The sequence below is a fragment of the Ascaphus truei genome, chromosome 4 (assembly GCF_040206685.1).
Source record: "Ascaphus truei isolate aAscTru1 chromosome 4, aAscTru1.hap1, whole genome shotgun sequence".
In the NCBI taxonomy this organism is placed as follows: Eukaryota; Metazoa; Chordata; class Amphibia; order Anura; family Ascaphidae; genus Ascaphus; species Ascaphus truei.
The window spans coordinates 5,035,617-5,051,866 of record NC_134486.1 but is presented as its reverse complement, the minus strand read 5'-3'; the positions used below and the strand labels follow the sequence as shown (position 1 = coordinate 5,051,866).

The 16,250-nt window shown below is 50.4% G+C and overlaps 2 protein-coding genes across 2 annotated transcripts in view; one reads left to right on the top strand and one right to left on the bottom strand.

Annotated features, from left to right (window-relative positions):
• ZNF512 (zinc finger protein 512) overlaps positions 1–16,250 on the bottom strand; it is a 478,050-nt gene that overhangs the window by 229,277 nt on the left and 232,523 nt on the right. The gene's annotated exons all lie outside the window — the stretch shown is intronic.
• GCKR (glucokinase regulator) overlaps positions 10,979–16,250 on the top strand; it is a 51,764-nt gene continuing 46,492 nt past the window's right edge. The window contains exons 1-3 of the mRNA XM_075595227.1: positions 10,979–11,345; positions 12,039–12,128; positions 14,745–14,900. Of these exons, the coding sequence (XP_075451342.1) occupies positions 12,045–12,128; positions 14,745–14,900 (240 nt within the window). The 5' untranslated portion in view covers positions 10,979–11,345; positions 12,039–12,044. The remainder of the gene's footprint in view (positions 11,346–12,038; positions 12,129–14,744; positions 14,901–16,250) is intronic.

The following is a 16,250-nucleotide window of genomic DNA, read 5'->3' as shown; positions in this document are numbered from 1 at the left end:
TTCACAGACAAGTGACCGGATGCCCATCACATTGCCAAGGGATAAGTAGAACTCTATTTATTTACTTTATTGATGCTATTTTATGTGTTTAAAAATGGGCAATTAATCTATTATCTGGATAATAGTTATTTTGCACATTACTGTATTGTATGTGTGTGTGTGTGGGGGGGGCTATTTATTTATTTAAATGTATAGGACAGGTTTATTTATTTTAAATAAAGGGCTGGTTCCTTAGGTCTGCGGGGACCTCTGGGGACCACCTGAGGACTCCCCGGACGCCCACGGGTACCAGGCTGCGGACCCACGGGGGACAACTACAGGAAAGTGCCGGGGGCCCCACCGCTGTGGGGGCCCCGCAGACCCATAGGGACCACCCAAGGGCCCACAGACCCCATGGGAACCACACGAGGACCCTCAGACACCTGTGGGGCTGAACAAGGGACACTACATCATCACGCAGCGTGTGATCAGGCCGGCTCACCCGCGGAACAGATCTGTGGCTGCATTCTATTGAAAGCTTTACTGTGGCTCCAGAGATACATCTTGTGGTTATCCAGGTGCTCCCAGCCCTCCAGAATACCGTGGTGGTTCTTGGAACCCACAAAGTGAGACTCTAACAGCGGAGGTTTCATGGAGACTTCAGATTGGTGGTGATATTTGATTCACAACTGCCTATTTTTAAAATACCCTTGTGAGTGGATTTCTTCCCCTCCCCCCCCCCCTGTCCCTTCCCATCATTAAATTTACTCTATTATGCTATGGGGCGTGCGCTCTCTCTACTTGTCTTCCCATATATATATATATAAAGCAGAAAATAGCCATATTAGTGCAGTTTCGATAGTGCAGAATAAATGAGTTCTTCAGTATTAGGTGACATGAAGAAGAGAGGAGAACTCTCGAAAGCTTGTCCTTTGAAATAAATTGTTAGTCTAATAAAAAAGGTATCACCTAATACTGAAGAAATCATTTATTCTGCAATATATATATTTATTTATGTATTTATTGTGGGGCTGTAGTGTGTAGCGGGAGTGTGGGTGAAGGGGGTATTAGCCCCAACGATGGGTGTTTAGGCCTTGCGGGTGCGTAGCGGGAGGGGTTAACCCCTTCATGACCGTAGTGATATTAAACGCTAAGGTAATGAAGGGGTTAAGACCACCCGCAAACCCAACCTCCCCCCCAAGCCCTAAACACCCACCAAAGGCCAAATACCCCCTTCACTCACCCCCGCTACCCACAATAAACCTGGCATGGGTGGTTAACCCCTTCATTGCCTTAGCGGTTAGCCACTAAGGTAATGAAGTGGGCTGTAAATGCATTTTTCCTGCCTCGGATGCATGCCGGGGGCTCCGGTGCTGGTATTAATGGATATCACATCTGGAGACCCCCGGCATCATTCCAAGGCTGGAAAAAGGCCTGATTTTTTCTAAGTGCCGTCCCTTCCACCCTTTGCGATTCTTCTCCCCACCAACTTGCCAACTTGAGTTGGCGGGCGGATTTGCGTGAAAATCTCAATTCTAGAGCGGCGAGTAGCGGCAAGTAGCGGCGAGTAGCGGCGAAACGCTGCTCGGGGCTACTAGAATTGAGCGGGTTTGAAAACGCTGTTTGAAAGTGCCTTTTCGCCGCGCCTCTGCCAAAAAAACAAAGCGTCAAAACAAATGGCGCTTTTTTCGTTTTCACCAGCTTCTCGGGGCTTACTGAATTGTAGTAGGCATTTTTGGTGCAAAACGGGCGAAAGGTGACTTTTCACCGCTTACTGCATGACCCCCTAATACCGACTTGAGTTTTTCCGGATCCATAGTGAAGCCCTTGTCGGAAATAATATACCCCAGGAATACAGTCGAAGAAAACATGTGAAACAGGCATTTCTCCATCTTAGCGTAGAGTCGATTTCTTTGTTGGCGACAAAGAACAAGCTTGGTACTGTATGCTGGATGTATTTTCCAGAGTTTTGGAAAAAATTACAATATCATCCAGGTATAACAATCACAAAAATATTTAAAACATCGCAAAAAATCTCATTCAGTCTTGAAAAAGGGCAGGTGCATTGCATAACCCAAACGGCATTACCTGATATTCATAGTGACCGATACGCGTGTTGAACGCGTTTTTTCACTCATCCCCTTTACGGATACGAATGAAATTGTAAGCTCCCGGCAGATCAAGCTTAGAAAAAATAGTGGCCCCTTGCAGTCTATCGAAGAGTTCCGAGATTAAGAGTAGGGGGTAGCAGTTCTTTATCGTGACCTTATTGAGGCCCCGATAATCGATATAAGAGCAACGTGTCCCGTCTTTTTTTTCACAAAAAAAACCCTGCTCCGGCCGTAGAGGTAGAGTTCCGGATGAAACCCTTCTTGAGGTTCTCCTTGATGTACTCCGCCATGGCCTTAGTCTCAGGTAAGGAAAAGGGGTAAGACCTGGCATTGGGAAGAACGGACCCGGGCACCAAATCAATAGGGCAGTCAAATGAACGTGTGTCGGGAGGACCTCGGCGTGGGTCTTGTTGAAGACCTCCAGGAATTCTGAATAGACTTCGGGCAGGGAGGTCTTCCCCCAGAGTGGTAGTATCCAGGCCGGCAAGTACCGCTACTGGGGACGTCGAGGTCCCGGACAGAGTGAATTCCATTGGATGGGTGACTTGTACGTCCAATCTATGACAGGGTTATGTCGTTGTAACCACGGCAGTCCCAGGATGACCTGAACCGAAGGAGAATGGATGACGTCAATGGAGATCAGCTAAGAGTGTCCGTCCTTCATGGATAGTGACAAGAGAGGTGTCTCCAGGGAAATGAAGGCAGACTGGAGCGGCCGTCCATCTATGGCCTCGAGACCGACAGGTACTGCCTTCTTCCGCAGGGGAATGTTGTTCTCGACAGCGAATGCCTGGACCACGAAATTAGCCCCGGAACAGGAGTCGAGGAAGGCAGAGGCAAAAACCCGGATGTTGGACCCTTCAAGAAGTACGGGAAGAGGATTCTCTTGGGGTGAATCTCCTTGCTACTGGGGAGAGAATAAATTGTACCCAATGAGATCCCCTCATACCTCACTGGGTGCTGGCGTTTCCCGGTTTCAGGGGACAAGGTGTGTCCGCGGGAGCTGCAGTAAAATAACGAGACCATCGTTCTTGCGACGCAGTCTTTCTGAGGAAGAGTTGTTGGCTACCCAGCTGCATAGGTTCAGGTGCTTCCAGTGCCGGGAGGCTCAGTGGCGAAGTCCTGGGGATGGAAGACACCGGCAAAACAAAACGGAGAGTCTGGTGCTCGGTATGTCTCTCCTGCATCCGTTGGTCTACCCTTATGCAAAGGGCAATTAAGTCCTCTAGAGCTGGTGGTCTCTCCTGGGAAGCCAACTCATCCTTCACTGATGCAGAAGGCAGGGGAGAGCGCCCCGTTATTCCAGTCCATCTCTGCCGCAATAGTCCGGAACTCAAACGCATACCGTGCTACCGACCTCCGACCCTGCGAAATGTGGAAAAGAGAGGATGCGGCCGTGTGCCTACGACCAGAGGTTTCGAAGACTTGGCGAAACTCCCTTTCAAAACTTGCGATGTCATGGGTGAGTTCGGGCCTTAATTTCCAGATGGTTGAGGCCCAAGCTAATGCCTCCCCGGTCAAGAGGGCAATAATATAAGCTACTTTGGTACGGTCAGTAGGGAAGCGAGAGGGAGTGAGCTCAAATTGTATGTCGCACTGGTTAAGAAAACCCCGGCATGCGAACGGGTCTCCGGCATACCTGTTAGGCGTAGGAATCTGTGGTTCCAGTGCGGCAGCCACCTCTTGGACAACGAGAGAGAGGGAGGCAGGTCTAAGCACGTTGGCCTGAGGTTGTTGCAGGGACAAAGTAGAAACTTGTTGGGTGAGAGAGGCAATCTGATCCTGCAGATAGGAAACATTTTCAGAGATCGAGGCTAAGACTGAATCCACCTCAGGTGGGTCAGGGTTTGTTGGGCTCAGCATATTGTAACACTCGTGCTGCCCGCAAACCTGACAAAACCTCGGTACTGAGGTGGAGAAGGGAGAACACACACACTTACAGCAGCGGGGGGGTGCCCGGAGTGTGGTTTGGAGCGTAGCTGGGTCTTGGGCTTTAGAGAAAGGTTAGTCGGGTATTTGCCGGATCCTGGGTTACAGAGGGAAGCGTAGTCGAGTCCGTAAGCCAATGGTCTGGGAGTAGAGAGAGCCGCATAGTTGAGTGTCCGTTTGCCGAGTCCAAGGAGAAGAGAGGGAAGCTTAGTCGAGTCAGTAAGCCAGAGGTCGAGATCCAGAGAGGGTACATAGACAGGCCAGGTCAGGAACGAGGAGACTGGAAAACACAAGAGAGAGCCAAGCACATAACCAGACAGCACGAAGCTACAGAAGGTTATGCCGAGCACTGACACCGTGGAGACAACAGGAGTTAAGTATCCAGCAGGCACCAATATGGGAAGGGGAGGAGCGGAGGTGCGCCTGCATGGAGGACAGGGATAGGAGAAAGGCAGGGGGAGAATCAGAGCCGGGAGTGCCGCTCAGTAGTGTGGCGTGGCGTCCCGTGGTAGCCGGGGCGGAGCTGGCTGTGGGAAGGAGAGCATATGAAGCGCGGGTCTGCGCGTGCCCTGTAATGCTGATGGGCTGGCGTGCGCGACCTAGGAGGGAGTCGGGGAAGAGGCGGAGGCAGGGGCACGCGTGCGCACCGGAGGAGGAGAAGCCGAGGTAGCGGCGACAACAGCCGCCGGGGTGAGTGAGGAGGGGGCATGCCGTGCGGAACGTGCCCCCCCCCCCCCCCCCGGTTCCTTACACCTGGACGACATTGCTGTGTTTAGTAATTTGTGGACTCACATATAGTGCATGTAGCTGCGGTGCTATCCAGGATTAGGGAAGCGGGACTCACCTTGAAACCCACCAAGTGCTTAGTAGGGATGGCAGAAGTACTGTACCTAGGGCATAGGTTGGGTGGCGAGCACCTCATGCCAGAGCCAGCCAAGGTGGAAGCGATAGTGCCAGAGAGATCCGCCTCTCTCAGCGCAAATCTCGGCGTATAAAAAAAACATTTACATTTAAAATTATATTAATAGTGTACATGTGCAGGGGGTCTCCGGAGCAGAACCGCGTCGGTTTCAGGTCCGGGGGACCCCTGCTTCCCGAGATACAGGCCCCGTTATGGGGTGCCGGTATCCCTCTGAATTTAAATGTCCCAATCATGTGACCGCGGAATGTAAACAAATCAGAGGGATACCGGCACTTCCTAAAGTGGCCTGAATCTTGGGAAGCAGGGGGTCCCCGGACCTCAAACCAATGTGGTCCGGCTCCGTAGACCCTCTGCACATCTACACTAGGGATAAAACACACATATCAATAAACAATAATTCATTACCGTAGCAGCTATGTGCTATGGTAATGAAGCTGCATTAATGTACATTTTATTAATAGTGTGCGGGTGTGTGTGTTTTATATTGCTATGTTTATTGGGGGCAATTGTCCCACATAAACATGCTATTGTGCCTTAACCCCTTCATTGCCTTAGCGGACAGCCACTATGGTAATGAAGCTGTTTAATGTATTTTTAATAATAGTGTGCGGGAGCAGGGGGTCTCCGGAGCAGAACCGCATTTATTTCAGCATTGATGGGGCATCGGGTGCCAGTGTCGCCGCCATCTTTATAGCGTCCACATACCCTGCTGACCTCTCCAACCCAGACCTCGGCTAACGGACTTTGACTATTCTGAACTCTATACTCCAAGACCTCGGCAAGTATCGACTAACCCTCTCTCCAACCCAGACCCGGCTACGTTTGATAACCCGCCTGCCGGGCGCGCTTCCGCTGCTGTGGGTGCGTGGTTTGCTACCTCCCCACCTCAGTACCGGGGTCCTGTCTTTGCTCGTGGGCAGCGCATGCGTAACACCAGGGTTCCCTGTAACCGCGCAAAGTAAAAAAGGTTTTAAAACACAGCAGCTTGCAGCATAGCGCATAGCGCATAGCGTATAGCTAACTTTGTCTGGGAACGTCCTAGAGCGCGGAGTTTTGCTGTTAGCGCTGCTGGGGGTAAAAAAAGGTTATGAGGCAATTTGTATTAAGTTTTATAACAATTGATGAATGAAAGTCCCCCTCTTGTAATTGTACTGTGAGGATTCGCCATTCTGGCGGCTGGAGACGCTCTCTTCACCTGAGAACCCCTGCCACGACAGACGCCCAGGATGCGCGATCTCACGGTCCTGTTACGTGCTTGCGCGTGGACTATGCGCAGGCTCCGTCTCCAGGCCCCGCCTCCGCACAGGCGTGCGGCACGCTCGTTCACGCAGCCTCCCCTCTAACCTCCTTCCCAGTCTCCGCCCCCGCTCCTGTGACAGGCAGGCCCGGCGCGGGAGTGATGCGTGCACCGGACTCCGCCCTCTGACCCCAGTGTTGCGCACGGATCAGCGCGCGCTCTGTACCGCCTACAAGACTCGGGTACGCCCTGCAGAGGGACATGCGCGGTGCGCAAGTGACGCGCGACCAGGTCGCCAGTCTTCCACGTGGGCGACGTGCAAAACACGTAGCTCCATCTCCGCTTCTAATTTGGCTGTGTCATAGGGCACACCTGTGTGACCCAGCAGCCTATAGGATTCCCCCCTTCTGCTCCGCCCTGGCTCTTCATTGGCTGATGGCCCCTTAAATACCTGCCTTGCTCATTCACTCATTGCTGAGCATAACCTTGTGTGACGCTGTACCTTGCTGCATTCCTGCCCTGTACCTTGCTGCATTCCTGCCTTGTACCTTGCTACAGTACATCCCTGCCTTGTTCCTGCTGCCTGACCCCTGCTTCGTATCTGGACTCCACATCTCTCCTCTCCTGACCCGGCTTACGTACGACCATTCTGAACTCTCTACTCCTGACCTTGGCTATCCTCGCAACGACTACTCTCCACTCTCCAATCCTGACCTTGGCAATGTACCCCAACGATCCGCTACCCTCCAATCCAGACCCGGCAAGTATAAATGACTACTCTACCTTCTATACTCCTGACCCAGCTTGCAAAACCAATCTACACTCTAGGCGCGTCCTCACGGTTGTGGGTTGGCGTTTATACAATTCCCTACCTCAGCCTCGCGGTAGCGTCTGGTTTGTGGTGAGCTACGCGTTACATGTACTAACATTATAGACGAGGGGGGGTTTTCATTAAAGCAGCCGGAACAACGGAAACACTTAATTATAAGTACCAGACTGTAAGGATGCATAGCAGGGAATTCCTGGGAGTGAGTCATGCATAATTTAGCCCCGGACTTGTAAGGTATCACACTGGCATGGTTCCAGCATGTCTGGGAAAGTCCGGAGTTAAACAGGTTCCGACCATTAAAGGTGTTAAGCTGGGCGGAGGAAAAATAAGTATTGGCATCCTAGCAGATGTCCAGAAGTCCAGGTAGAGTAGACTACCTGGCGTCAGGGAAGGGGGCTTGGCCTGGTATGCTAAGCGGCGAAGGTGCAAAGTTTGCGCATGCCCTTGACATACTTTGAAGCCCCTGCCCGGTTCTGGGCGTTACTGGGGATAGGTGGGATATTTAGTTCCCACGCAGCGATTGGCTGCAGAGCATAGAGATAGGGGATTTTACTGTTTAAAGATCCCTGCAGCCAATCGGGAGTTAGTCCATCATGTAACAAGATTCATCATGCAGTGAGAGATTCATCGTGCGGTACAAAAATTATAACATCGTAACCAAGATTTGTTTCCGGCTCAAGAGTTCGGAAGAACCAACGATTTCCAAACCAATTCTACGGGGGTAGAATGAAGCAAGCAGTACAGGCAGAGAAACCGGGGTTGCGAGTGGTGCCCTCATCCAAAGACTGTTTTTGCGGCTTTGCTGTTGCACAACTCCTGCTCCTTGGAAAGTGTGCATAAAGACTCTAATTTTAAAGATTTCATTCTGGAAGTAGAGAATTTCGTTTTGCCCCATCCCAGTAAGTGTATTTTCCTAATATTTTGAAATGTTCACGGTGTAAATAAATGACAATTTATTTTATCTCTTGCTTTGCTCAATCAAAGGATCTGGGTAATTTTGGTGATAAAAGTTCTGGTCTCCCGTGGCACTCAGTTTATACCAAGGTAGCCCAGAACCTGTATTGGGTTTGTGGGTTCTCCAACCGTAGATAAGGTTGTGAGGGGCTCTCAGAGTCCAGGCTAAGTCCAATAGATAGTGTGTGGGGAATAAAGACTGATAGAAATAAAAGTACACCTTTCTATTCTATTCTATGCCCCATACCCAGGGACCTAGGGGTGTATTAAAAGTTTATTTTATTAATACATTGTATATACTGTCATGTTCTGTGTGTGCTTTGGAATTTTGAAACCGATGTCCATGCAGGCTGCCAGGGCTAACCTATAGGTGACAGTAAGTCTGCTGGAAATCGGGGTTCAAAGTAACCAGAGGATGCAGGAGGTGGGAAAAGCACTTGGTTGGCAGGGAAAGGCTCAAGTACCCAGGTACGGGGAACAATGGCAGTCGTCCTGGCTGCCATTTGCTCTGCCAGACCTAGTGGAGCCTGACCCAGCGGGTGGCATTGAGACATCCTAGGACGGAGGGTGCAAATTCGTGCATGTCCCTTAGCCATTTCATATTTCCTGCTGATCCGGCTATTCATACCGGCTTCACTCTGATTGGCTGCTGAGTTTCATGAAGTTCCTACGCGATGATTGCCTGCTGAGTTTCATGAATGAAACTCAGAATACTATAAAGAACAATCAGATTTGAGATTCCCAGTAGTAAGAGCGCGGACGGGCTTTTCAAAGTTGCTCTTGTGCGAATAGCAAAGCAACCGGCTTTGATTTCAAGCCAGGAAAGCGCCTGCCAGAGTCTAAGACCCGACTTTTGCAGCCAAGTTCTCAAAAACGAACGTAGCAGTCACGGCTGGTATTTGATGCCGATTTCGGTTTCAGAGGATCGGTGGTAGCTCGCGGGCAAGAAAAGTCCAAGAGAACTCTTCTCAGAGGAGAAGGGAGTGGACGATTTGGGAACCAGGAGATTCTGGGATAAGTCACGGTCAGGGTAAAACTCTTATTTAGAGTTCCCTGCACCTACAGTAGCAGAGTCTTGTTTTCGACCCAAGATCCCAGAAAGTGTGATTATGTCTGTATTTTGTGTATCATTGAGTGTAAGCGAATTTTTGCGATTAAATTACAATTTATTTAATTTGCTTGTTTTGCTCAGTGTGAATGATCCCGGTTTAAAAGGTGTAAATCGCCTTGTCTCCCGTGTGTAACGGATCAAGGGACACGTGCCTCTCAGCGGGTCCCCCGTCACCTCTAGCTCCACAGCAGCCTCCTGCCCTGCTTCTCCACTCCCTCAGCAGCTTACCTCCTCCACGCCGAGCCGTTTCTCCGCGGCGCACGCCGCATCTGCATGCACGCTATCGGGGCGCGCGCACGGCAGCCTTACAGAAGGCGTGCACTCCTTATCCTCTTACCTGCCCTCCCGTGCTGCTGGCGCCGTCCCTCATCGGCTGCAGGCCATTACTAGCTATCACTCCCCTGCCTCCCTCCTGGACCTATCCCTGCGTTCACTCAGACAGGCCTCCGCTCCTCCCCTTGCTACCATTGGTCCTTCCTCCTTTATTACCTCAGTCTGCCCTCTCCGTCGTCGCTCAGCATAGCTTGTCTGTGGCTCCTGTGTGCAGTAACTTGTGCTTAGCTCTCTGTTCCAGCTCCTTGTTCCTGTTCCTGCCTCTGTTTGGATTTCCCTGGTTTGATCTCGGCTCGGCTTTACTACGTGTACCTCTCTACTCCTGGACTCTGCTTTGGACATCACCACGCTACTCTCTCCTGACCCTTGGCTCTTGGACATTAACCCTCTGACTTCTGGCACCCCGGACTCTGCAAGTATATGGTTAACCCTTTTCTCACCAGGCCCGGAAACGCAACTTATCACACTCCGGGCACGCCCTCACTGCTGTGGGTGCGTGTTATACTCTACCCACCTCAGTACTTGGGACTGGCCAGGTCTGCGGGCATACAGGCGTTACACCGTGACAATGTGTCCGTGGTAATGTCCGGTGGTAGGAACGTGATGCTGGTAATGTGTCTGTGGCAATGTCCTGCAGTAGGAGCTTGACACTGGTGACGTGTCCGAAGTAATGTCCTGTGGTGGGAACGTGACACCAGTGACGTGTCTGTGTTAATGTCCCACGATGGGAACATGACACTGGTGATGTGTCTGTGGTAATGTCCTGAGGTAGGAACGTGACACTGGTGACGTTTCTGTGACAATATCCTGCGGTGGGAACATGACACTGGTGATGTTTCCGTGGTAATAGCCTGGGGTGGGAACGTGACACTTGTAACGTGCCCATGGTAATATCGTGGGGTGGGAACATGACCCTGGTGATGTGTCTGTGGTAATGTACTGTGGTGGGAACGTGACACTGGTGATGTGTCTGTGGCAATGTCCTCCGGGGGGAACATGACATTAGTGATGTGTCCGTGGTAATGGCCTGCAGTGGGAACGTGACACTGGTGACGTGTCCGTGGTAATGTCCTGTGGTGGGAACGTGACACTGGTGATGTGTCCGTGGTAATCTCCTGCGGTGGGGGCGTGACACTGGTGAATTGTCCATGGTAATGTCCTGTGGTGGGAACATGACACTGGTGACTTGTCCGTGGTAATGTTCTGCAGTGGGGGTGTGACACTGGTGACGTGTCTGTGGTAATGACCTGTGGTGGGAGCGTGGCACTGGTGAATTGTCCGTGGTAATGTCCTGTGGTGTGAACATGACACTGGACACCGTGGTAATGTCCTGTGGTGGTGGGTGTTGATGTGTCTGTGGTAATGTTCTGCGGTGGGGGCCGTGACACTGGTGTCGTGTCCGTGGTAATGTCCTGTGGTGTGAACGTGACACTGGTGATGTGTCCGTGGTAATGTCCTGCAGTGGGGGGTACTTTTCCTGGAAGGTGAACACAGAGCTGCAGAGACTGACAGACAGAGAGAGTCTGAAGTTTAACCAACTAGTTTAATCATTACAAAGGTAATCTGATAACAATGTGACAAACAAGAGGTCCTGAGAGGCTGTGAGACTGCAGAGAGCTCGCACATAGAGACAGCCGGTGGAGAGAGACAGCCCCAGGAGCACTGAGAGGCACTGAGATAACAGAGAGGCTGTGAGACTGCAAAGAGGTCACACAGAGAGACAGCCAGTGGAGAGAGAGACCGCCCCATGAGCAGTGAGAGGCACTGAGATAACTGAGATAACATAGAGGCTGCAAGACTGACACTGAGACAGGTGTGAGTGGCCCTGAGACAGCTGTGATCTGCCCTGAGACAGCTGTGAGAGACAACCAGAGAAGAGAGACAGCTCCAGGAGCAGTGAGAGGCTCTGAGACAGCTGTGAGAGACAGACATAAAGAGCTGTAAGTATCACAAAGAGAGATAGAGAGAAGAGAAGAACTGAGAGACAAACAAGAGCCCCATTACTAAGTGTCGTTACACCACACAATGCGTTAGTGAGTAAGTGAATGGTCTGTAACACGTCTTCTGGAGCAAAGTTACCAGGTCCCTGTCAGTGTCACTGGGAGACCTGCGTCACACTGTGAGAGACTGCTTCCCATGCCGGAGAAGAGGTCAGATCCATTCCAATGAATGTCAATTAAATCTTCTCTAATATGGGAAGCGGCCTCACTGGATGGTGTGTCAATGACTGAGCCACTGATTGAGCCACATGTGCTGAAGCAGGAACATCCTGAAAACCTGACCTGTTGGTGGCCTTTGAGGACTGGAGTAGGCCTCCCCTGGTCTACAGAAAGTCTAGTCTAGTCTAGTCTACAGAAAAGTGCCAATGAAGTATTCTTGTGACGTTGCATGAACGCCTGTACAAGGTGTAAACCCTGCAATGCTGTACGAGAGATGCTGGTTCATCTAAAGCTATTGGATGGAGCCGTTGTTTATCCGTTCCGTATCCCGGAGTAAGATGAGGGGTCAGAGAAAATGTTGGCGATGAAGAGTGTTCTGGAGAAATGTACAATGTACAATGATGCGATTGATTCTGGGTTTCTTCATTCCATGTTTGTTCTGCATAACACGACTGGATTTCTCTTTCTCTGCAGTGCTCGATGAAGAGGACTGAGGTCCCAACCATGAGGGGTACCAGGAAGTACAAACATGTCATTGATACTCCTGATTCAGGAAAATGGGAGGTGAGTATAAGATGCCTTTAATAACCAGAATCTACAGTACTGCACTGCTGTGTTTACCATCACACAATCATAGTGATCTCAACTCTTCAAACCCACAAAGCTATATTCCCCAAACACAGAAATGTACTTCCTGCCTCCTCCCCACTTAGAAATATGCCCCCCAAGCTATAAATCGACCTCCTTCCTCCTCCTCACTCAGAAATGTACCTCCTGCCTCCTCCTCACCAAGCAAAATCTACCTCCTTCCTACACACCCAGAAATCTACCTCCTTCCTACTCACCCAGAAACCTACCAACTGCCTTATCCCCACCCAGAAACCTATCTACTGCCTCCCCATCACCCATAAATCTACCTCCTGCTTCCTCTTCAACAAAAAATCTACCTTCTGCCTCCCCCCCACCAGAAACCTACCTACTGCCTCATCCCAACCCATAAACCTACCTACTGCCTCCTCCTCACCCAGAAACCTACCTACTGCCTCCTCCTCACCCAGAAATCTACCTCCTTCCTACTCACGCAGAAACCTACCTACTGCCTCATCCTCACCAATAAAACTACCTACTGCCTCCTCCTCACCCAGAAATCTACCTCTTGCCCCCCCCCCCCCCTCACCCAGAAATCTACCTCTTGCCTCCTCCTCATCAAAAAATCTGCCTTCTGCCTCCTCCTAACCGAAAAATCTACCTCCTTCCTCCTCACCCAGAAACCTACCCCCTGTTTCCTCGTCATCCAGAAACCTATCTACTGTACTGCCTCCTCCTCACCCAGAAATCTACCTCTTGCCTCCCCCTCACCAAAAAATCTACCTCCTGCCTCCTCCTCACACATAAATATACCTACTGCCTCCACCCCACTATAAACATACCTACTTACTCCTCCCAACAAAGAAATATGCCTCCTGTCTCCTCCTCACCCACAAATCAACCTCTTGCCTCCTGCCCACCCAGACATTTACCTGCTGCCTCCTCCCCACCCAGAAATGTGCCTCCTGCCTCCTCCACACACATCAATCTACCGACTGCCTCCTCCCCACCTAGAAATCTATCCCTGCCACCTCCCACCCAGAAATATACATACTGCCTCCTCCCACCCAGAAATCTACCCCCTGCCTCCTTTTCACCCACCTTTATAAAACCCAATGGTGACCACCTTCTTCTTCATTCTATCTCAGATAGCTACCTTGTATGTTTTCCTAATCTCCCAATTGTATCTCCTGCCTCTCAACCAAGAACCTCTTAGTTATTCTTCAAATGCAGAAGCTCACCTCCTGTCTCAGAGACTCCACATTTTCACCAATACAGTATTGAAGAAATAGAGGAAAAATGAGAAAAACAGAGAGTGTTATTCCTTACACTGTGATAGTGCTTATTTGGCTACTATTGCACACAAACTCCAGTAGAAGTCAATCAAAGTTTGCTTGCAACGGCTCCCCGACGTGAACTACTGGGGTTTGATGAAAAACTCCAAAAGATAGGGGAGAATAGCCAGATGAATAGAAAGGATGGAGGTGGAATGATATATTTAAGTACCAATTTATTTGTACCAAATGGAAACCAAACACGTAGTTACATAGTATCTTCTTGTCCATTTCCTCCCCTACCTGTTTACTTAGCCACATTGGTTTTGACTTATTTCTTTTATACTTATTAACCAAGGGTATACACTGATAAGTGTGCTTTTCTAACAATGTTTTAAAGACTGTCCATTTATCTTCTACATTTTTCATGCAAAAACATCATCCCATTGTATTACTTCTAGATTAGACCTCAGTTTATTAAAATCTGCCTTTCTAAAGTTTAAAGTCTTTGTTGAACCCAAGTAATCTATTTTTTGATCATTTATTTCAAATGAGACCATGTTATGATCACTGTTACCCAAATGTTCCAGGACTTGAATATTTGAGATTACTTCTACATTGTTTTATGTGACCAAATCCAGAACTGCCCCTCTCCTGGTTGGGGTCATGTAATTGTCTTTAAGCACCCCCAAAAACCTGTTTCCTTTTGTTGTAACACTAATCTCATTGCCCCAGTCTATGTCTGGATAATTAAAATCCCCCATTATGCAAACATGACCCAGTTTTGACGCCTTCACCATTTGCACAAGTATTTTAGCTTCCTCAATCTCACAGATATCTGGTGGTTTATAGCAGGGACGCTCGGCTTCAAATGACGCCGCGGTGTCATGTGATGTCATGTCACGTGACCAGCGACGTCATTTGACGTGTGTGACATCACGTCGCATGACCATGCGGCGTCATTTGATGCCGCGTTGCCATGGACACGAGTCCTGACGCCGGCAGAGACAAGGTAAGTTGATGTTGCAGGGGCCTTACGCGATCCCCTGGCATTTCATTTAAATGCCTTGGGGGAAGAGCGTGGGACCCCTGCAACCGTGCCCCCCCCCAAAGAAGAATCAGCCCCCACCTTGCTCACCGCACCGCTGGTTTATAGCATATCCATTCCAACATGTTCTTTAACTTCTACCTCCACTGCTTATTTCTATCCACAAGGTCTCTACATGTTCATCATTCCCTTCGGAAACATCTCCCCTATAATAGGCTTTAGATCCGGTATAACATGTAAGCGTACTCCCCCATACTGTATGTATTCCAGCTGGCTGGGTATGAAGAAACTCTGCCCATAAGTGAGAAGTCCAACCCCATTACCCGGGAGCTGGATAAAGCGGATCCCAACCAACTGGTCCAGCTCCTGAGAGACTGTGATGCTGAAATATTCCAGGAAGAAGATGAGACTATTATAAATTATCAGGTAAGACTTGGGTCCTACTGACTGCACATAACTACCTGGGAGAAGCAGCGGCTCAGTGAGTAAAGACACTGACTGCACATAACTACCTGGGAGAAGCAGCGGCTCAGTGAGTAAAGACACTGACTGGCACTGAGTGTGAAGCAGGGGAACCTGGGAGAAGGAGCGGCTCAGTGAGTAAAGACACTGACTGGCACTGAGTGTGGAGCAGGGGAACCTGGGAGAAGGAACGGCTCAGTGAGTAAAGACACTGACTGGCACTGAGTGTGAAGCAGGGGAGCCTGGGAGAAGGAGCGGCTCAGTGAGTAAAGACACTGACTGGCACTAAGTGTGAAGCAGGGGAACCTGGGAGAAGGAGCGGCTCAGTGAGTACAGACACTGACTGGCACTGAGTGTGAAGCAGGGGAACCTGGGAGAAGGAGCGGCTCAGTGAGTAAAGACACTGACTGGCACTGAGTGTGAAGCAGGGGAACCTGGGAGGAGCGGCTCAGTGAGTAAAGACACTGACTGGCACTGAGTGTGAAGCAGGGGAACCTGGGAGAAGGAGCGGCTCAGTGAGTAAAGACACTGACTGGCACTGAGTGTGAAGTAGGGGAACCTGGGAGTAGCGGCTCAGTGAGTAAAGACACTAACTGGCACTGAGTGTGAAGCAGGGGAGCCTGGGAGAAGGAGCGGCTCAGTGAGTACAGACACTGACTGGCACTGAGTGTGAAGCAGGGGAACCTGGGAGAAGGAGCGGCTCAGTGAGTACATACACTGACTGGCACTGAGTGTGAAGCAGGGGAACCTGGGAGGAGCGGCTCAGTGAGTAAAGACACTGACTGGCACTGAGTGTGAAGCAGGGGAACCTGGGAGAAGGAGCGGCTCAGTGAGTAAAGACACTGACTGGCACTGAGTGTGAGGCAGGGGAACCTGGGAGAAGGAGCGGCTCAGTGAGTACATACACTGACTGGCACTGAGTGTGAGGCAGGGGAACCTGGGAGAAGGAGCGGCTCAGTGAGTAAAGACACTGACTGGCACTGAGTGTGAAGCAGGGGAACCTGGGAGAAGGAGCGGCTCAGTGAGTAAAGACACTGACTGGCACTGAGTGTGAAGCAGGGGAACCTGGGAGAAGGAGCGGCTCAGTGAGTAAAGACACTGACTGGCACTGAGTGTGAAGCAGGGGAACCTGGGAGAAGGAGCGGCTCAGTGAGTAAAGACACTGACTGTCACTGAGTGTGAAGCAGGGGAACCTGGGAGAAGGAGCGGCTCAGTGAGTAAAGACACTGACTGGCACTGAGTGTGAAGCAGGGGAACCTGGGAGAAGGAGCGGCTCAGTGAGTAAAGACACTGACTGGCACTGAGTGTGAAGCA